The following is a 22,897-nucleotide window of genomic DNA, read 5'->3' on the forward strand; positions in this document are numbered from 1 at the left end:
AATTCTAGCGGAAATCGCTCAACTTGTAATATTAATGCAAATTAAACGGAGTGCAAACGATTGCGAAAACCCTCGCAAAATAGTGTGCGCGCCACCCTTTGTGTGTTACTGTTGGTAATAATAGCTGCAACTCCTAAATAACCTTAAATATAATGAGCACTTAACCCCTTAATGACCACAGCACTTTTCCATTTTCTGTCCGTTTGGGACCAAGGCTATTTTTACATTTTTGAGATGTTTGTGTTTAGCTGTAATTTTCCTCTTACTCATTTACTGTACCCACACATATTATATACCGTTTTTCTCGCCATTAAATGGACTTTCTAAAGATACCATTATTTTCATCATATCTTATAATTTACTATAAAAAAAATTATAAAATATGAGGAAAAAATGGAAAAAAACACACTTTTTCTAACTTTGACCCCCAAAATCTGTTACATATCTACAACCACCAAAAAACACCCATGCTAAATAGTTTCTAAATTTTGTCCTGATTTTAGAAATACCCAATGTTTACATGTTCTTTGCTTTTTTTGTAAACTATAGGGCCATAAATACAAGTAGCACTTTGCTATTTCCAAACCATTTCTTTTCAAAAACATAATTTATGTAAGAACTTACCTGATAAATTCATTTCTTTCATATTAGCAAGAGTCCATGAGCTAGTGACGTATGGGATATACATTCCTACCAGGAGGGGCAAAGTTTCCCAAACCTTAAAATGCCTATAAATACACCCCTCACCACACCCACAATTCAGTTTAACGAATAGCCAAGAAGTGGGGTGATAAGAAAAAAGTGCGAAAGCATATAAAATAAGGAATTGGAATAATTGTGCTTTATACAAAAAAATCAAAACCACCACAAAAAAGGGCGGGCCTCATGGACTCTTGCTAATATGAAAGAGATGAATTTATCAGGTAAGTTCTTACATAAATTATGTTTTCTTTCATGTAATTAGCAAGAGTCCATGAGCTAGTGACGTATGGGATAATGATTACCCAAGATGTGGATCTTTCCACACAAGAGTCACTAGAGAGGGAGGGATAAAATAAAGACAGCCAATTCCTGCTGAAAATAATCCACACCCAGAATAAAATGTTAATGAAAAAACATAAGCAGAAGATTCAAACTGAAACCACTGCCTGAAGTACGTTTCTACCAAAAACTGCTTCAGAAGAAGAAAACACATCAAAATGGTAGAATTTAGTAAAAGTATGCAAAGAGGACCAAGTTGCTGTTTTGCAAATCTGATCAACCGAAGCTTCATTCTTAAACGCCCAGGAAGTAGAAACTAACCTAGTAGAATGAGCTGTAATCCTTTGAGGTGGAGTGTTACCCGACTCAACATAGGCATGATGAAATAAAGATTTCAACCAAGATGCCAAAGAAATGGCAGAAGCTTTCTAGTCTTTTCTAGAACCGGAAAAGATGACAAATAGACTAGAAGTCTTTCGGAAAGACTTAGTAGCTTCAACATAATATTACAAAGCTCTAACAGCATCCAAAGAATGCAATGATTTCTCCTTAGAATTCATAGGATTAGGACATAATGAAGGAACCACAATTTCTCTACTAATGTTGTTAGAATTCACAACCTTAGGTAAAAAAAAAAAAATTCAAAAGAAGTTCGCAGCACCGCCTTATCCTGATGCAAAAATCAGAAAAGGAGACTCACAAAAAAAGAGTAGATAATTCAGAGACTCTTCTGGCAGAAGAGATGGCCAAAAGAAACAAAACTTTCCAAGAAAGTAATATAACGACCAAAAAATGCATGGGTTCAAAAGGAGGAGCTTGAAGAGCCCCCAGAACCAATTTCAAACTCCAAGGAGGAGAAACTGACTTAATGACAGGTTTTATACGAACCAAAGCTTGTACAAAACAATGAATATCAGGAAGATTAGCAATCCTTCTGTGAAAAAGAACAGAAAGAGCAGAGATTTGTCTTTCAAGAAACTTGCGGACAAACCTTTATCTAAACCATCCTGAAGAAATATAAGTCTTCCAGACTCTATAATATATCTCTCTAGATATAGATTTACAAGCCTGTCACATAGAATCAATCACAGAGTCAGAGAAACCTCTTTGACCAAGAATCAAGCGTTCAAACTCCACACCTTAAAATTAAGGTTTTGAGATCCTGATGGAAAAAAGAACCTTGAGACAGAAAGACTGGTCTTAACGGAAGAGTCCACAGCTGGCAAGAGGCCATCCGGACAAGATCCGCATACCAAAACCTGTGAGGCCATGCTGGAGCTACCAGCAGGACAAACGAGCATTCCTTTAGAATATTGAAGAATACCCTTGGAAGAAGAACTAGAGGCGGAAAGATATAGGCAGGATGACACTTGTAAGGAAGAGATAATGCATCCACTGCCTCCGCCCGAGGATCCCTGGATCCGGACAGATACCAGGGAAGTTTCTTGTTTAGATGAGAAGCCATCAGATCTATTTCTGGGAGTTCCCACATTTGAACAATCTGAGGAAATACCTCTGGGTGAAAACCATTCGCCCAGGTGCAACGTTTGGCGACTGAGATAATCCGCTTTCCAGGTGTCCATACCTGGGATATGAACCGCAGAGATTAGACAGGAGCTGGATTCCGCCCAAACCAAAATTCGAGATACTTCTTTCATAGCCAGAGGACTGTGAGTCCCTCCTTGATGATTGATGTATGCCACAGTTGTGACATTGTCTATCTGAAAACAAATGAACAACTCTCTCTTCAGAAGAGGCCAAGACTGAAGAGCTCTGAAATTGCACGGAGTTCCAAAATATTGATCGGAAATCTCACCTCCTGAGATTCCCAAACCCCTTGTGCCGTCAGATACCCCCACACAGCTCCCCAACCTGTAAGACTTGCATCTGTTGAGATTATAGTCCAGGTCGGAAGAACAAAGAAGCCCCCTGAACTAAACGATGGTGATCTGTCCACCATGTCAGAGAGTGTCGTATAATCGGTTTAAAGATATTAATTGAGATATCTTTGAGTAATCCCTGCACCATTGGTTCAGCATACAGAGCTGAAGAGGTCGCATGTGAAAAACGAGCAAAGGAGATCGCATCTGATGCGGCAGTCCTAAGACCTAAAATTTCCATGCATAAAGCTACCAAAGGGAATGATTGTGACTGAAGGTTTTGACAAGCTGAAATCAATGTTAAACTTCTCTTGTCTGACAAGGACAGAGTCATAGACACTGAATCTATTCTAGAAACCTAAAAAGGTTACCCTTGTCTGAGGAATCAATGAACTGATTGGTAAATTGATCCTCCAACCATGAACTTGAAGAAACAACACAAGTCGATTCGTATGAGATTCTTCGAAAATGAGAAGACTGAGCAAGTACCCAGATATCGTCCAATAAGGAAATACCAAAACCCTGTTCTCTGATTACAGAAAGAAAGGGCACCGAGAACCTTTGAAAAAAATTCTTGGAACTGAGGCTAGGCCAAACGGTAGAGCCACAAAACTGGTAATGCTTGTCTAAAAGGAGAATCTCAGACACTAAAAGTGATCTGGATGAATCGGAATATGCAGATACACATCCTGTAAATCTATTGTAGACATATAATGCCCTTGCTAAACAAAAGGCAGGACAGTCCTACAGTAACCATCTTGAATGTTGGTATCCTTACATAACGATTCAATATTGATAGATCCGGAACTGGTCTGAAGGAATTGACCTTCTTTGTTACAATGAAGAGATAAAATAAAACCCCAGCCCCTGTTCCAGAACTGGAACTGGCATAATTACTCCAGCCAACTCTAGATCTGAAACACATTTCAGAAATGCTGAGCCTTTGCTGTGTTAACTGGGACACGGGAAAGAAAAAAATCTCTTAGCAGGAGGCCTTAACTGAAGCCAATTCTGTACCTTTCTGAAACAATGTTCTGAAACCAGAAATTGAGAACGGAATTGATCAGAATTTCTTTGAAGAAAACGTAATCTGCCCCATACCAGCTGAGCTGGAATAAGGTCCGCACCTTCATGGGTACTTAGGAGCTGGCTATAGGTTTTCTATAAGGCTTGGATATATTCCAAACTGGAAATAGTTTCCAAACTGATACCGCTCCTGAGGATGAAGGATCAGGCTTTTGTTCCTTATTGTGAGGAAAGGAACGAAAATGATTATTAGACCTAAATTTACATTAGATTTTTTATCCTTTGGTAAAAAAGTTCCCTTCCTTCCAGAAACAGTTGAAATAATAATTTATTACCCTGGAAAGAAAAGGAAAGCAAAGTTGACTTAGAAGACATATCAGCATTCCAAGTTTAATCCATAAAGCTTTTCTAGCTAAAATAGCTAGAGACATATACCTGACATCAACTCTAATGATATCAAAAGATGGTATCACCAATAAAATTATTAGCATGTTATAGAATAATAATAATGCTATAAAATTATGATCTGTTACTTGTTGCGCTAAAGCTTCTAACCAAAAAGTTGAAGCTGCAGCAACATCCGCTAAAAATATAGCAGGTCTAAGAAGATTACCTGAACATAAGTAAGCTTTTCTTAGAAAGGATTCAATTTTCCTATCTAAAGGATCCTTAAATGAATTACTATCTGCCGTAGGAATAGTAGCACATTTAGCAGGAGTAGAGACAGCCCTATAATCTTAGGGATTTTGTCCCAAAAAAACTCTAATCTGTCAGATGGCACAGGATATAATTGCTTAAACGTTTAGGAGTAAAAGAATTACCCAAATTATTCCATTCCCTGGAAATTACTTCAGAAATAGCATCAGGGAGATTAAACACTTCTGGAATAACTACAGGAGATTTAAAAACCTTATTTAAACGTTTAGATTTAGTATCAAGAGGACCAGAATCCTCTATTTCTAATGCAATTAATACTTCTTTAAATAAAGAACGAATAAATTCCATCTTGAACAAATACAAAGATTTATCAGCATCAACCTCTGAGACAGAAACCTCTGAACCAGAAGAACCATTATCAGTATCAGAATGATGATGTTCATTTAAAAAATTCATCTGAAAAAAGAGAAGTTTTAAAAGACTTTTATGTAAACTAGAAGGAGAAATAACAGACATAGCCTTCTTAATGGATTTAAAAAAATAAAATCTCTTATGTTTATCAGGAACACTCTGAAAATTAGATGTTGACGGAACAGCAACAGGTAATGTAACAGTACTAAAGGAAATTTTATCTGCATTAATAAGTTTGTCATGACATGCAATACAAACAACAGGTGGAGAAACAGATACCAAAAATTATAGCAGATACACTTAGCTTGGTAGCTCCAGCACTAGACAGCGATTTTCCTGTAGTATCTTCTGACTCAGATGCAATATGTAAGAGAAAAAACAACATATAAAGCAAAATTGATCAAATTCCTTAAATGACAGTTTCAGGAATGGGAAAAAAATGCCAAAGAACAAGCTTCTAGCAACCAGAAGCAATGAAAAAATAAGACTTAAATAATGTGGAGACAAAAGCGACGCCCTTATTTTTTAGCGCCAAATAAGACGCCCACATTATTTGGCGCCTAAATGCTTTTGGCGCCAAAAATGACGCCACATCCGGAACGCCGACATTTTTGGTGCAAAATAACGTAAAAAAAATGACGCAACTTCCGGCGACACGTATGACGCCGGAAACGGAAAAGAATTTTTGCGCCAAAAAAGTCAGCGCCAAGAATGACGCAATAAAATTAAGCATTTTCAGCCCCCGCGAGCCTAACAGCCCACAGGAAAAAAAGAGTCAAATTTTTGAAGGTAAGAAAAAATGATTAATTCAAATGCATTATCCCAAATATGAAACTGACTGTCTGAAAAATAAGGAAAGTTGAACATTCTGAGTCAAGGCAAATAAATGTTTGAATACATATATTTAGAACTTTATAAACAAAGTGCCCAACCATAGCTTAGAGTGTCACAGAAAATAAGATTTACTTACCCCAGGACACTCATCTACATGTTTGTAGAAAGCCAAACCAGTACTGAAACGAGAATCAGCAGAGGTAATGGTATATATAAGAGTATATCGTCGATCTGAAAAGGGAGGTAAGAGATGAATCTCTACGACCGATAACAGAGAACCTATGAAATAGACCCCGTAGAAGGAGATCACTGCATTCAAATAGGCAATACTCTCCTCACATCCCTCTGACATTCACTGCACGCTGAGAGGAAAACCGGGCTCCAACTTGCTGCGGAGCGCATATCAATGTAGAATCTAGCACAAACTTACTTCACCACCTCCATTGGAGGCAAAGTTTGTAAAAACTGAATTGTGGGTGTGGTGAGGGGTGTATTTATAGGCATTTTAAGGTTTGGGAAACTTTGCCCCTCCTGGTAGGAATGTATATCCCATACGTCACTAGCTCATGGACTCTTGCTAATTACATGAAAGAAATTAGCGCTAGTTACATTAGAACACTGATATCTTTCAGGAATCTCTGAATATCCATTGACATGTATATATTTTTTTTTAGTAGACATCCCAAAGCATTGATCTAGGCCCATTTTGGTATATTTCATGCCACCATTTCACCGCCACATGCAATCAAATACAAAAAATCGTTCACTTTTCACAAATTTTTTCACAAACTTTTGGTTTCTCACTGAAATTATTTACAAACAGCTTGTGCAATTATGGCATAAATGGTTGTAAATTCTTCTCTGGGATCCCCTTTGTTCAGAAATAGCAGACATATATGACTTTGGCGTTGCTTTTTGGTAATTAGAAGGCAGCTAAATGCCACTGCGCACCACACGTGTATTATGCCCAGCAGTGAAGGGGTTAATTAGGGAGCATGTAGGGAGCTTTTTGGGGTAGTTTTAGCTTTAGTGTAGTGTAGTAGACAACCCCAAGTATTGATCTAGGCCAATTTTGGTATATTTCATGCCACCATTTCACCGCCAAATGCGATCAAATTAAAAAAAACGTTAAATTTGTCTCAATTTTAGGTTTCTCACTGAAATTATTTACAAACAGCTTGTGCAATTATGGCACAAATGGTTGTAAATGCTTCTCTGGGATCCCCTTTGTTCAGAAATAGCAGACATATATGGCTTTGGCATTGCTTTTTGGTAATTAGAAGGCCTCTAAATGCTGCTGCGCATCACACGTGTATTATGGCTAGCAGTGAAGGGGTTAATTATGTAGCTTGTAGGGAGCTTGCAGGGTTAATTTTATCTTTAGTGTAGAGCTCAGCCTCCCACCTGAAACATCAGACCCCCTGATCCCTCCCAAACATCTCTCTTCCCTCCCCCACCCCACAATTGTCCCCGCCATCTTAAGTACTGGCAGAAACTCTGCCAGTACTAAAATAAAAGGTATTTGGCCCTTTTTTTTTTTTTTTTTTTTAAAAAGAAGCATATTTACATATGCTAATGTGTAGGATCCCCCCTTAGACCCCAACCTCACTGATCCCCCACCAAACAGCTCTCTAACCCTTCCCCTCTGCCTTAATGGGCGCCATCTTGGGTACTGGCAGCTGTCTGCCAGTACCCAGTTTTGTACAAAATGTGGCTTTTCTTAAAAAAAAAATCCCTTTTCTGTAGTGTAGCTTTCCCCCCCACCAAGACCAACCCCCAACCCCTTCCAGATCCCTTAGATTAAATTTATAATGATGAAATTTTTTATTTTTTTTTACACTTTGAACTTTTTTTTTTCTGTAGTGTAGCGGTTCCCACCCGCTCCCGCCCGTGCACGCGCCCGCCCACCACCCCCCCCCCCGTGCACGCTCGCGCTCCCGCGCGCGCCCCCACAGGTCCCGCCCCCGATCCCGCCCCCCTCCACTCCACACACAGCATCGATGGCCGCCCACCCGCCTCCCAAGTAAGCTCCCACCCGCCAACGATACCGGCCACCGATGTCCGGTGCAGAGAGGGCCACGGAGTGGCTCTCTCTGCATCGGATGGCCAAGGGGGGTTATTGCAGGATGCCTCCATATCGAGGCATCACTGCAATAACCGGAAAGCAGCTGGAAGCGAGCAGGATCGCTTCCAGCTGCTTTCCAGACCAAGGACGTACGCCACACGTCCTCGGTCATTAACTGTATTTTTTTTGAGGACGTGTGGCGTACGTCCTTGGTCGTTAAGGGGTTAAACTCCCTCATCGATTCTATACAAATGTTCTTACTTGCTTATAAAGAATCAGTAGGCATTTCACGTGTGCCAGCTGAACATTACTTTGAATAATGAAAATTGCACAAAATAGAAAGGATACACCCACTGTTTTATTAAAGGTTGGATGTCTTTTCCAGAGACATTGGAGATGGACTTCAAAAAGCCAGATGTGGAAACCAACATCTGACTCCACATGTGCGACTGGAACTTCTGAGATGAAGCAGTGCTGGCCAGGCTTAAAAGCTTATTGAAAACCTGTGTTAAAACAAAAGACAATAATCTTTAGAAATATATTTTTAAAAAACTGACAGCAAATAACTGGAAAGGTTAAAGAGAAGATGCAGGGATATTCAACTAATTGCAGGTTTTTATTATAATCAAATGCTTGATGTAAACTATGTGCTTAAAAGGGCCATAATAATAATACAAAATGACATGCTCTAATTTATTACAGCATGAAATTTTAAGTCTATCAACCCTGCACTATTGTGTTTAACCCCCGCAAAAGGATTAAACACACAGTAGAATTACCGTTTGGGACCCACAGAGCACTGCTGGTCCCAAGCAAAATAAGCTCTTCTGATGTAATCACCAGCCCTAATTCTATATATCAGTGCTGCTGATACATGAGCGGTACTTCTACTATGTGTTTAATCACTTTGTGGAGTGCAGGGTCAATATCTTAAAATAACATGCTCCGACGATAACAATTTCAAAAAGAAAAAAACAGAACATGAAAATCTTGATATTATACTATTAGGAATTTGGTTGTCTTTTTTTTAGTTTGAGAAGAAAAGGCTACTTATCCTTTGCTTGAACTTTCAGTGATGTTCTGTGTGTTTATCTTTGATAAATTAACAAGAAGTTTAAAAACAAATCTGCCTTGTCACAAGAAGGGTGGTCACTCAACTGATATCAGATTAAAGAGACATGACACCCACAATATTTCTTCCCTGGTTCTGCACATAAATGCCTCTTAATGTCTTACTGATGGGTTCAGCTAGCTCCCATTAGTGCATTGCTGCTCCTTCAATAAAGGATAAAAAAAAAAAAACAATTACTAATAATTACTAATAGTAAATTATTGAGCTGTTTATAAATGTATGCTCTACCTGAATCAGCGCTGCGGAATCTGTTGGCGCTCTACAAATACCTGATAATAATAATAATAATCATGAAAAAAACATAATTTATGTTTACCTAATAAATGTATTTATTTCCGGCTATGGTGAGTCCATGGCATCATCAATTACTAGTGGGAATATCACTCCTGGCCAGCAGGAGAAGGCAAAGAGCTCCACAGCAAAGCTGCTATATATGTCACTTCCCTTACCCATAACCTCCAGTCATTCAGCTGAAGGGAAATGGAAAAAGAAGATAACACAAAGGTGTAGAGGTGCCTGAGGTGTTAGTAAAAAAATAACTGTCTTAAAATAAAGAGCGGGGCCGTGGACTCACCATATCCGGAAATAAATAAATTTATCAGGTAAGCATAAATTATGTTGTTTTCTTTCCTAATATATGGTGAGTCCACGGTTTCATCAATTACAAGTGGGAACCAATACCCAAGCTAGAGGACACAGATGATTAGGGAGGGACAAGGCAGGTAACCTAAACAAAAGGCACCACCGATTGAAGAACCCTTCCCCCAAAAGAAGTCTCAACCGAGGCAAAAGTATCAATTATATCTTCTCTGGAAAAAGTATGCAGAGAAGACCAAGCTGAAGCCCTGCAAATCTGTTCTACAGAAGCTTCAACGTGAAAGCCCAAGAAGAAGAGACAGCTCTCATGGAAAGAACGTAATTCCCTCAGGAGGCTGCTGACCAGCAGTCTCATAGCAAAACGAAATATACTTCTCAACCAGAAAGAAAGAGAAATAGTAGAAACTGTCTGACCTTAATGAATCCCAGGGAAACAAACAAACAGGGCAGAAGACTGGCGAAAATCCTAATCGCCTGTAAAATTAAATTTTAAAACACGCACAACATCCAAGTTGTGTAACAACATTCTTTATGAGAAGAAGAACTAGGACATAGAGAAGGAACAACAATTTCCTGATTAAAATATCTGTCCGAAACCACTTAAGGAAGGAAACCTAACCTAGTACGAAGCACCGCCTTATCGGCATAAAAGATAAGATAAGGCGAAACCCACTGCAAAGCTGAGTTCCAACACTCTCCGAGCAGAAGAGAACAAAAACTTCCAAGATAACAACTTATTATCTATGGAATGTAAAGTCTCAAAACGGAGCCTGCTGCAAAACTTAAGAACAAAGTTAAGGCTCCAAAAAGGAGCAACAGACTTAAACACAGGCCAGATTATTACCAAGGCTTGACAAAACGATTGCACATCTGGCACGTCCGCCAGACGCTTATGTAAAATAAATAAATAAAAGCAGAGATCTGACCCATAAGTGTACTGACTAACAAACCCTTCTCCAGACCTTCCTGAGAAAAGACAAAATCCTAGGAATCCTGGCCCTACTCCAAGAGTAGCCCTTGGATTCACACCAAAAAAGATATATATGCCATATATTATGGCAAATCTTTCTAGTAACAGGCTTGAGAGCCTGAATCATGGTCTCAACGACCGACTCAGAAACAAACATGCTTAGACAGAATTAAGCATCCAATCTCCAAGCAGAAAGCTTCAGAGAAACGAAAGAATGGACCCTGAATTAAAAAGTCCCTCCTCCAGAATAACTTCCAAGGTGGAAGAATACATCTCCACTAGGTCTGTATACCAGATCCTGCGAGACTATGCAAGAAATATTTAAAATACAGATGCTCACTCCTATTTGATACGAACAAGACCATTGGAAGGAGAGCAAACTAAGGAACAGGGATGTCAGACTGAAATCCGAAGTAACCGCCAGGGTATTTAACAGAGCAGCCTGCTGATTTCTTGAACTTTAACATAACTTGGAAGCTTAGTATACTGTCATCTCCAACACCAGCACCCCAACATTTGAGGGTTAACCTGGACAACATCTCCGGGAGAAGCGCCCACTTTCAGGGATGAAAAAAATCTGACTGTTCAAGAAGTCTGCTCCCGGTATTCATTTCTAGAATGTGAATAGTGGAAAAACAACAAATATGAGCGTCCGCCCACAGAACAATCCACGCCAATCATGGCAAAGGAACTCCCGGTTCCTCCCAGGTGGTTAAAGTAACCACTGAGATGAAAATATTCAACTAGAACCTTAAAAAAAGTCAACAGAGGCCACGCCATCAGAGCATTGAAGATCGCTCAAAAACACCAAGATGGCTATGGGGAGAGCAAACTCCTCCCAAGTCCACAGTCACCAACCCAACAGGCTAGCAACCGTGGTCACTATTACTCAGGAAGGTCTCCGGAAGCATGTGCCCCAAAACAGATGGTCCTGAGAAAAAACAAAAAATTCTGGGGAATGCGGGCAACTATCCCGCTACCTCTCGCAAGCTAAGAGAGCGCTTAACCACATATTCCCCTCTATGATCCACAGGGAAGAATCTCATGTCGACAGATCTATCCTCCGAGACAGAGCCCGAGATCACCAGTCCACTATCTGAACATGCATATCATTAGACTCTCAGATGGGACCGAGCAAGGGATGATGTCCAATGAAGCAACCATCAGACCAAATACCTCCATACAGTGATCCACTGAAGGGCCAAACAGTAGAGTGCCAAAAGAGGCAAGAGGAAGAATCCTCTATTTTCTGACCTCTGCCAAAAATATTTTCAGAGATAGGGAAACTAATATGTTCCCTAAGAAACTACCCCTGTAGCTGGAACAAGGGAACTATTTTTCAGATTCACTTCCATCCAAGAGAATGAAGAAAGACGGCAAGATCTCTGTATGAGAGTTTGCTTGTTGAAAAGATGGCTTAATATAACCCCCTCTGAGAGCCATGGCAAGGCCAAAGGGAAGAGCCGCAAACTTAAGTGTTTGACAGATAGGCAAAACTCAGGCACTTGAAAATACACGTCCTCCAGGTCTAAAGTCACCATGAACTGACCCTCCTAGACCAAAGGAAGAATGTAACCACTGATTTCCATTTGAGGAACGTTACCCTGAGACAACCTGTTGAGACACTTTAAGTCTACATAAGACGAAAAATTTCCCACAGACCCTGTTCCCTTACAGGAACTGGAACTATTCACAGGGAAGAGAAGTTCCAAACGCACTACAAAAATGCCTCACAGTTGTCTGGCCTGCAGATAAAATAGAGAGGTGGAACCTGGAGGGAAGGAATGACTACTATGTAGTAACCCAGGGGTACCATGTCCACAGTCTATCTGGGATATCTCAAATCCATGTTTGAAAACAAACCCCCCATTAGGACCAAACCTGAATTGTGGCAAACTCCTTTAGGTCTATACATCTTGTCTTGTGGCAGAAAAAAAACCTTTTTCTACCCGTAAAAACATAAATTATGCTTACCTGATAATCTCCTTTTCTTCCGTGGGAAAGAGTCCACAGCCGCATTCATTACTTATGGGAAATAAGAACTTGGCCACCAGGAGGAGGCAAAGACCCACCATCCAACGGCTTAAATACTCCTCCCACTTCCCCTATCCCCCAGTCATTCAGCCGAAGAACAAGGAACAGTGGAAGAAGCATCAAGGTGAAAGAGTGCCAGAAGATGAAAACAACAACGCCTCAAAACGTGCGAGGGGCTGTGGACTCGTTCCCATGGAAGAAAAGGAAATGATCAGGTAAGCATAATTTATGTTTTTCTTCCTAATGGGAAAGAGTCCACAGCCGCATTCATTACTTATGGGAAATTTATACCCAAGCCAAGAGAACACAGAATGCCAAAACGGGAGGGTAAGAGGCGGACCACATGAAGGCACCACCCAAAAGACACATTCCCAAAACAAAAAAACAGTTTCGTCCAAAAACAGGGAACAAAAACCCCTTGAAAAAAAAAAGGCAGCTCCAAAAACGCATATCTACTAACAGGTCATAGAACCTGAATGGTCACCACAAATAGGCGTAACCAAGATCACGGACCCAAAGGACACTATCTCTCAAGGCAACAGCCCAGCCGCAGCCCCTCAACCAACTAGGGGACCCGAAGAACCATGACCCAACGAACCATTCCCGAAGGGAACACAAACCTAACGGAAGGAGGGAATCCCCAGGTCGTCAAGAAGACAACCCACCTCCTTTTGACAGACGTACTCTAACCCATGTCCAAATGGCAGGAACCACAGCAGAATACAAGAGAAAAAAACAGAAGAGAACAAACGGATCTCAGGGACCGGAAAGCACCCAACCAGCTAAAGAGCAGGGACCAATGGCACTCCTATGAAAAACCGGTCACCAAGGGAAAAAACCCTTACCAGCTAACAGGAGAAAACAAAACCCAGTCCCACACCCCAGACCACAGGAGAATGAGGGTGACGTACTAGCAAGAACTAATTCCCGAGATGGAAAAAAATCAATGAAAAAGATGCTGGACATAAAGGAGAAGCTAGAGGTGCAAGCAAAAAGCAGAGCCCTTCCTATAAAAAGAATACCCCACCTTGCTCCTGTACAACCAAGATAGCACAGCCCCTACAGGCCACAGAGCAGCAGAACCTCATCTCCAATCACATCCCCGGCAGCAGAAGCAACCCAAGGATCCAACTCCCCCAGAGGATTCCCAACTAGTACCAAAAAACAACTAACCAGCAGCCAAGTTAACTAGCAGCCAAGGAGCAGATAACAGTAACCGGATTCGACTGCAAAACCCTTCAAGTCTGCTCTTCAGCAGACTCCCTGTACGCCAAAGCATCGCTGTCCACACAGCCTATAAACCTAGCTAGTGTTAGTGCTGTGATTCAAAAACATCCAACTGACCGGTAGCCAGACAAGCCAACAGGCCACAACGGCCAGCAACCGGCACACACATCCTTTAAAAGAGTTGCACCTGGGGGTGGATTCAAACCCTTGACCTTCCAATTACAAAGCCAACATGTTAACCATTGGGCCACATTAGAAGACTCAAGAAAAAAGGGGGGGCTAATCAGTCACTTAAGAAAAAGGACGACTAGAACCCTGAGATAAACCACATAGAAATGGTTGACAAGAATCCCAACCTCTGAGAGACAAACTCTCGAGCCCCCTAAGCCAGTTAATCAGGCGACTAAAATACAGAGCAGGGGGGAAAAAACAACACGCTAATAATTGACCCTACAGGTCAAGAACGAGACCAGGACATAAGGCGAACAGCAGGGCCGTCTCATGGAGACAAAATCCCAAGCCCAGCCTCACAACCGGGTATGTAACTGGAAACTTCCAAACTCCCCATAAATGAGAGACAAAGGAGCGCATCCTGATCCCAACCCTAAGTTTCAAGGAAACACAGGGACAAAAAAAAGATAGGGGGAACCAGACGCCAGAGCCCTAGATCCCCCTCCCAGATTCCCACTGGATCTAATAGGGAGGACCCAAAGTAAACTCCCCGAGTCTGATCCGACCGACTATCTCCGCAGAGGAGACACTGCAATGAAAACCGCAACACTGATCCAACGGACACTAGATCCTAGGATCGAGGACAACCTGGTCCTAAACCCTTAAAGGGGCAACATAATGACCTATGAACCCTAGTGACAGCACCTGAAAAAGGTGAACCACACAAACCAAGCATAAAAGCTCCCAGAGGCGTAGATAGTTAAAACCTCTAAACATCCCCTTAGAAACAACTACCGCTGTGGAAGGATAGCGGACACCAGGATACTTCAGATCAGAAAGCAGGATCTTTATGCCTGGGTTCAAACCCACAACCTTCTACTGCAGGAGCGATAGAGCTAACCACTACGCCACATATCCCCTCAAAATTGTGCCAGACTCCTAAAGAGGCCACGGATCGTTCAAACCAGACAATGACCATGAGTCAAAAAGCATCTCAAAATGCCATAACCGCATGAAGTGTGAAGGACCACACCTCTCAACCGGGGCTGCAAGGAACACAGTGAGACACCACCGGCCCCTATGGTGAAGCAGAACTGCCACAGGCCAGCCCAAGCAGTTCCAACATCCAGACCCTCAGGTCTAAATGAAGAATTAGTGAAGTTTTTTTTTTTCCCTTAGTTTTTTATGGAAAAAAACAAACAACTGAACAAATGAACCAGCAAGTCCCGCCAGACAAGCCAGGCCAAACGTGCATCACTAACAAGCCACAAGGCACACAAACAACTCTGGACGAAATCCGGATACAAGTTCTATAAAAGAATGAAAGTCGAGCAATCCCAGAATTCCCAAAGGGAAGAAAAAACTGAAAGTAAATAATCCTGACCGGATAAAAAAAAAATCAAACAAAAAAAACAAACAAACAAGGGCACCCGCAGGCATCCACCCAGAAGGAACCATGCCTCTGTAGTACCTGTCAGACAGAGACCGTAACCTTCAGAAAAACGACTGGGATAGCTTGCATGAGACTGATTTGGGAAAAGCACACCCCTTAGTCTATCTCACAGAACCCTGAGAAGATCCCTGATGATACAGTAAAGGATCCCCCAATAAATAAAACAGACATCGTAGTAGGATGCGCAGCTGCACAATCCTGTAGCGAACAGAACAACATGGGGGCACAATCACCCCCGGGGGAAAAACAGTGACACCATTCACTGTCTGAATACCAGGGATAGGCTGGCAGGCACATAACTGCAAGGAAACCTTAGGGTCCAGTAGGCGAATCTGCGCCATTAAAATATTAAAATGAAAATGTCTCGCCATCTCCAGGGTAAAAAATCCACCCTGTGTGGAGGAGACATTAACATCAGGGTCACCCGCAAAGGTAAAGGGAGTGTGCGATTGGGAAGGCACCTCCTGAGGTACAGGGCCCCCAGGAGTCGATGGCTCAGAAGGTCCAGGGTCCCCCGAGCCCTAGGGACCCGGCAAACCATGCGGGCATGAGAGACAAGATTGGCAGCCTTGCGATAACAGGACCAAATTACAGTCCTCATCTGAGGACGATGCAGAATCAGATATTAAAATAGTATCGGCATTAGAATCCTCCATGGCTAAGACTTAAAATAAGAACGCAATTTGGAAAAAAAAAATGGCACCTGACACCTACAATGGCTGGGGCACTCACCACCTCCTATGACCAGGCCTCAGTGGAGCAGACTCTTTGCTCCGTCACCACTCTGACAGGAATGAGGAAGAAGACCCACCCAAGCGTAACACACACGGTTACCAGATGTCCAGGGAAATCCAAAAAGCACGCCACCCAAAGGCAGTAAAAACTAGGCCCCATAGCAAACTATCAAGTCTGAAAAAAATCGTAGCCCAAGGACAAGCCTAGTAAAATGATACGTTTCAGCCCCAGAGCCCAAATTCCCATATACAAGCAGAAAACATGATAAACAAACCCCATCCTGTTCACTAATCTCCCTGAAAAAGGAGATAATCCCTTGATTCCTAGATCGAAGCAGAAGGTGCCTCAATGAGGCCCATACTGGACTGTCATAACAAATCACATTACAGCAACGTAATAAAATGAAACGATCTTACCAGAATCCACGCAGTGGAACAGGAACACGGACTTTCAAGTGTGACAAATAGTAGCATCGCCTCCGCCACGACTTGAGAGAGGACAGCAGGTAGCAAAACGAAGTTCGGTAACGCCAAGTGCTGAAAAGGAGCTGTGAATACAAGTCAGGATGGTGTCGCAGGGAAAGCTCCTACTGCATCTCCGGACTCTCACTTTCGCCCAGGCCCTCCACGAGAGGCTGACAGGACTACTTAAAACTCCCGTCTCGTGTCGAAGGGTAGCACTCTCCAACTTCTCTGCCAACCTCCTGGGACGAAAGGCCAAGAATGACTGGGGGATAGGGGAAGTGGGAGGAGTATTTAAGCCTTTGGCTGGTGGGTCTTTGCCTCCTCCTGGTGGCCAGGTTCTTATTTCCAATAAGTAATAAATGCGGCTGTGGACTCTTTCCCATTAGGAAGAAAAACAGAACAATTACTGTCAGATCAGGATCAAATGAGGTCTTACCCTTGTACGGAAGCACGAAAACTTGGACTCAGAGGAAAAATCCACTGTACACAACGCCCCGCGGCTAGCACAGCGAAGTCAGATATCTTGGCTCCCGGCTGAAAAACTTGCAGGCAGCATCAGAAATAAAGAATTGGCTAGCTTAAGAGCCTTAATTCTGAACTAAATCTCCTCCAAAGGAGTCTTTACCAAATTGTAATCAGACAAGGCATCGCATCAATAAGATGCCGCACTTGACCTCACGTAAACCACCAGCTTAGTACATTGATCCTGAAAAGAACAGCTATCCTCTCTAGGAATCGTAGTTCTCTTTGCCAGAGTAGAACTGCCCTACTACTTTAGGCACCGTGCGCTCTGATATTTAATGGAGACAGCATCAGGAAACTTCTTTTTAAAAACAGGAGACGGGGAAAAAAGGAAACCCCGACTTCTTCCATTCCTGTGAAAATCTCCTAGCACAGACTGGAAGAGGAAAAACTTCCACAGAGGAATCTTTAGTGTTGACAACAACAAACGAATCGAAGTCGCTCCAAAATAGCCAAAACCTCATTTAACCATACACGAAGGTGTTCAAGCTTAAATCTGAAAGATACTAAACCAGCATCAGATGAAGGGATTATACTGCCCGAATCTGAGATTTCATCCTCAGAGGCTACTGACATATCCTTCTCATTCGACCTCTGAGGAAGGCAACTAGAGTAGCAATAGGAGGCACAGAAACCTTACTATCGCTAATTTCCTCTTGCAATTTCCCATAAATATAAGAAAAACAGATAATGCCACAGATACCGCAGAGGATACCTGGGCAGAATTTCTGCAGGCAAATAACTCCTCCAGGAGATTTGAGAGGAACCACAGAGCACTGCATGTGACACCATAAAAGCTAGGGACGATACAGGAGAAAGCTCTGGCACTGCCTAAACAGCATCATTCCTTTAAAAAATAAAAAACTTTTATAATTTAATAATTAAAAAGATAGAGCAAACAAATGTCCATAGGAGCAGCCCCAGATCCGTGAACAAATTTCACAGAAAAAACAGCATAGAAATACATGATAACATTTTCTGAGTTGTTACTTTAAATCATATAAACTAAATGAATAAAAGGATTCAAACCCTGGTCCCGTGTGTTTTAACCACTGAGCCATATGCTCAGATTTTCCCAGGAATACACCCTTGTTCCAGAGGAACCCCATATTATTATAAATAAAAAGTTTAATAGAAAAAAATCCTTTTAAATTGCTGCCTTTCCACACAAGCCCCCTCAGACTATACACACACACATTATATATATATATATATATATATATATATATATATATATCTTTTTAAACAATAACAACAATTTTAGGGTAGACTGTCCCTTTAAAGTTTTAGTTACGTGTAATGATAATGATCTCACAAAACAGATGATGAATAATGATACCACGGCTATTCAATATAAACACTTATTTCACAGCACTCTGGATTTTCCAGGCTCTTTTGTAATGAATCATTTTAGAGATCACAAACAATAAAATCTAAACCATGTAATGCAAATATTTACTGCATAAAACTATACATTATCAGGCAAATAATCATCATATAAATGAAATAATGTTAGTAAAACAATACTGAGACGATAAAACAAGCAACATAATATGTTATGATTATGTTGCAAAAAAACATAAATTATGCTTACCTGAAAATTTCATTTCCATCTGTACGAGGAGGATCCACGGCTTCATTCATTACTTGTGGAAAAAATACAGAACCTAGCCACCAGAAGGAGGCAAAGACACCCCAGCCAAAGGCGTAAATGCCTTCCCCATTACTCTCATCCCCCAGTCATTCTGCCGAGGCAACAAGAAACAGTAGGAAAAACATCAGGGTATAAATGGTGCCAGAAGAAAAACAAAAGAAATTTAGGTCCGCCCAATGGAGAACCGGGCGGGAGCCGTGGACTCTTCTCGTACAGATGGCAATTAAATTATCAGGTAAGCATAATTTATGTTTCCCATCTTAATAAGAGGAGAGTCCACGGCTTCATTCATTACTTGTGGGAAACAAACCCAAGCTCTAGAGGACACTGAATGAAAACGGGAGGGTAAAAAAGGAGGCAGACCCTAGTCTGAGGGCACCACAGCCTGTAAAACCTTTCTCCCAAAAGCTGCTTCAGCCGAAGCAAGCACGTCAAATGTGTAAAACTTTGAAAAAGTATGTAAGGAGGACCAGGTAGCCGCCTTACAAATCTGCTCCATAGAGGCCTCATTCTTGAAGGCCCAAGAAAAAGTCTCAACTCTAGTTGAGTGAGCCATAAACCTCTGAGGAGGCTTATGTCTCGCTATCTTATAAGCCAGGCGAATCATGCTCCTCAGCCAAAAAGATAGGGAAGTGGAAGAAGCCTTCTACCCTTTGCGCTTCCCCGAATAGACAACAAATAACTCTGAAGTCTTTCTGAAATCCTTAGTAGCCTGAAGATAAAATTTAAAAGCTTGAACCACATTCAAGTTATGAAGTAACTGTTCTTTTGAAGAAGAAGAAGGGTTAGGACTTAAGGAAGGAACTACAATCTCCTAATTAATGTTGCGATCAGACACAACCTTCGGGAGAAATCCCAACCCAGTGAATAGTACCCTAGACCTCTTTCTGCTAGAGGTACCGGTACAATTACTCCTAGAGAGGAGAGATCCCTCACGCACTCTAGAAAGGCCACTTGTTTCTCTGGTCTTGACGACAGATTTGATAAGAGAAATCTGCCCCTGGGAGGGTGAGTTTTGAAACCTATCCTGTAACCCTGGGCAATAACCTACAGAACCCAAGGATCCTGCACGTCTCTCATCCAAGCCTCCACGAAAAGAAATAGTTTGCCCCCTACGAGATCCAGAGATGGATCGGGGGCCGCCCCATCATGCCGCTTTTGTCTCTGCGGGCTTCTTGCTCTGCTTCATCTTATTCCAAGACTGAGATGGTTTCCAAGATCGCTTGGACTGCTCGGACTTCGCGGCAGGCTGCCGTCGTTGGGACTTGTCCGAACGAAAATTAGGGCCCTTAGGTTTATTCTTCTTATCCTGTAATAGAAAGGCACCCTTGGCTCCTGTGACCGTGGAATGGATATGATAGAGTCCAGGCCTGGACCGAAGGGAAAGTAATCTAGATTTGGACGTCATGTCAGCAGACCACGACTTCAACCACAGAGCCCTCCGGGCAAGAACAGAAAAACCTGATGTCTTTGCATTCAAGTGAATAATCTGCATATTTACATCACAGTTCTGACCCAGAGAACGAGTCCCCCGAATTATCGGAGTCCTCTGCATCAGCGGATAATCTAGTCTCAGATACATCCAACGGAGTAGATGACCCCTGGGAAGGATAGCAATGTTTAACCTTTCCCTTGCGCTTAGCAGTGCGAGGTAAAGCACTGAAGGCCACAGACACCGCCGTTTGCAACTGATCAGCAAAATCTGGCGGCCACAGGCCCCTCCCACAGGAGGATTAGTAGTGCACTGGGGAGCTGCATGTGTAAACAAAGATGATTGTAGGGAACGCACCTCACGGGACAGAGAACCCCTCAGAGGTGGACGGCTCAGTGTTACTAAACATCTTGTTCTTTTTAGATATCACTATTTTATCAAGGCATCTGGAACATAGTTGAGCAGGCGGATATACCATAACCTCCTCACAATAAACACAGGCATTAGATTTAGGCAAAGAGGGAGTACCCTCTAACGCATCAGAGTCCTCCATAGCTTACGCCTTTAATATCAACTATAGAAAAAATAAATGACACCTTTATACCCCAATGGCCGGGGCACTCACTAACTCCTATGACACAGGCCAACAGAGAAACCACTTTCGTCTCCTGCAACCGACGGTCAGGAAAAGGAAGAGAATGAGGCCACACCTGGTCACATGGAGTGCCATGCAGGACTGCCCCTGCAGCCAAGAAAAAGTGCGCCAAACAGGCTGCGCAATATCAAAATGACAGAAGAACCTGACTGTTCACACATTGCCAGAGCTACATCTCACACATATCAAAGCAAAAAACACAATAAAATAATCATGTATAAATCCCCCCCCTGTTCAATAATCCCCTTCCGGAGATATTAACCATTGATTCTATACAGATAAAAGGAGTCACTATGACCCTGTCTTCTTGCGTTATCATTACAGGTATAAAAAAATGAAATGATCTTACCAGAATTTACGCCGTGGAACAGGAACACAGCCTCTCAAGTTGTGACAGTGTTGTAGCATCACTCCTGACATGGACTTGAGTGATAGAAAGCAAGCAATGAAACTCGTCAACACTGATTGCTTAAGGAGCTGTTAATACGAGTCTGGATGGGTTCGCAGAAAGACTCTCCCTGCATTTCCAGACCCTAACATTCGTCAATGCTCTCACTGAGAGGCTGACAAGACTACTTAAAACTCTCGTCCCATTCCGAAGAGTACTACCCTCCATAAGAGACTACTCCGAATCTTCCGACACTTCTCTGCCATCCTTCTGTGACGAAAGGCCAGGGCCGTCTTTAACACAGGGCAAAAGGGGCAGCTGCCCAGGGCCCTGTCTTTGTTGAGGGGCCCAAGAGTCCTAAAAAAAAAATGTTTTTGGTTCATGCTAGACTGCTAATGTCATGTGATATGGGGGACACACACAGTCAGTCCTAATACTGTCACAGTCAAAAGTTCTCTGCTTAGATTTATTTGTGAGAAACTGTGCCAGACCCTGCCGGTGTCATGTGACATACCAAGCTAGTGCCATGTGCTGTTTTAGATGTGCACTGTGGAGCACTGAATGCTAATCCCTAACTCGGCATCCAGCCAATCCCACTGCATCAGAAAAGGTCCTGCTGGGGTTACCACTGTTACCAGGTAACTGCTCTGGTGGTGGGGATGTTTCTGGGTAGGGCTGACTGTAGGCGCATGCAGCAGAAAGCTGGAGTGGCAGGCACGTGAGGATTTGAACATCTGTGCAGCTGCACACACTGCTCTCTTCAGTCTTGAGGCTGTGTGACTCATCTCACACTGAATCTATGTAGCCTTGGGCAGACAACATCCAGTCTGCTGGTCCCCTTAACCCTGCTCTTTCTGCTGTGGCTCTAAGATCAACTAACAGAAGTTTGTTAGGGGATCATTGCTTTGTAGAAAGGTTTTAGTGGGAAGAATAAGTGAGTGCACACACATGCCCATCCCCCATGCAGCATTGTCTAGTGCAGGGTGAGAGGGAAGTTTTTCCTAGCAAAGAAGTGACATGTGGTGCTGTGGCTGATGTATAGTGTCATGATGATACTTCCCACATTAAGGTTAGGTTTATTTTAATAGTTTTTTTTTTCTCTTTTTCTCTCTGTCTCAGATTTTACAGCTTCCCATAGTAGCTCTGCTGTTCCAGTCAGTAAACTTATATTTTTCTGCACCTCCATGCTTCCTCCTCAGTCTTTACCTTGCTTTGCTCCTGTTGGCTGCCCTAAATCTCTTTAACCAGCTAACCTCACACCAGAATCACATTCAAAATCATATTAAATTAACCACAGTGGAGAAATTTATATATTTATTTACTTATTAGTACTGCTTAGGTCCAGTTTCACATATTGCAATTTTTTTTTTTTTAATGATTATCCCAGCAGTGGAATATCCACTAATAATAATAACTGGTCTAATAATTATAAAAAAAAATAAAAAAATTGATGTAGTTGTTTTTTGGAATGTTCGGGTGGAGAGCGAAATTGCATGGAGGGGGGAGCCCAAGAAAATGTTTGCCCAGGGTCCAGTCAATATTAAAGACGGCCCTGCGAAAGGCAAACAATGACTGGGGGATGAGGGGAGTGGGGGAGGTATTTAAGCCT

General features: G+C 42.2%; 1 protein-coding gene across 2 annotated transcripts in view; it reads right to left on the reverse strand.

Moving 5' to 3' along the window:
• TAF2 (TATA-box binding protein associated factor 2) overlaps positions 1–22,897 on the reverse strand; it is a 382,948-nt gene that overhangs the window by 260,420 nt on the left and 99,631 nt on the right. For both annotated transcript variants that reach the window (XM_053715318.1, XM_053715317.1), the window contains exon 12: positions 8,203–8,357. In XM_053715318.1, the coding sequence (XP_053571293.1) occupies positions 8,203–8,357 (155 nt within the window). The remainder of the gene's footprint in view (positions 1–8,202; positions 8,358–22,897) is intronic.

This window comes from Bombina bombina, chromosome 5 (assembly GCF_027579735.1).
Source record: "Bombina bombina isolate aBomBom1 chromosome 5, aBomBom1.pri, whole genome shotgun sequence".
In the NCBI taxonomy this organism is placed as follows: Eukaryota; Metazoa; Chordata; class Amphibia; order Anura; family Bombinatoridae; genus Bombina; species Bombina bombina.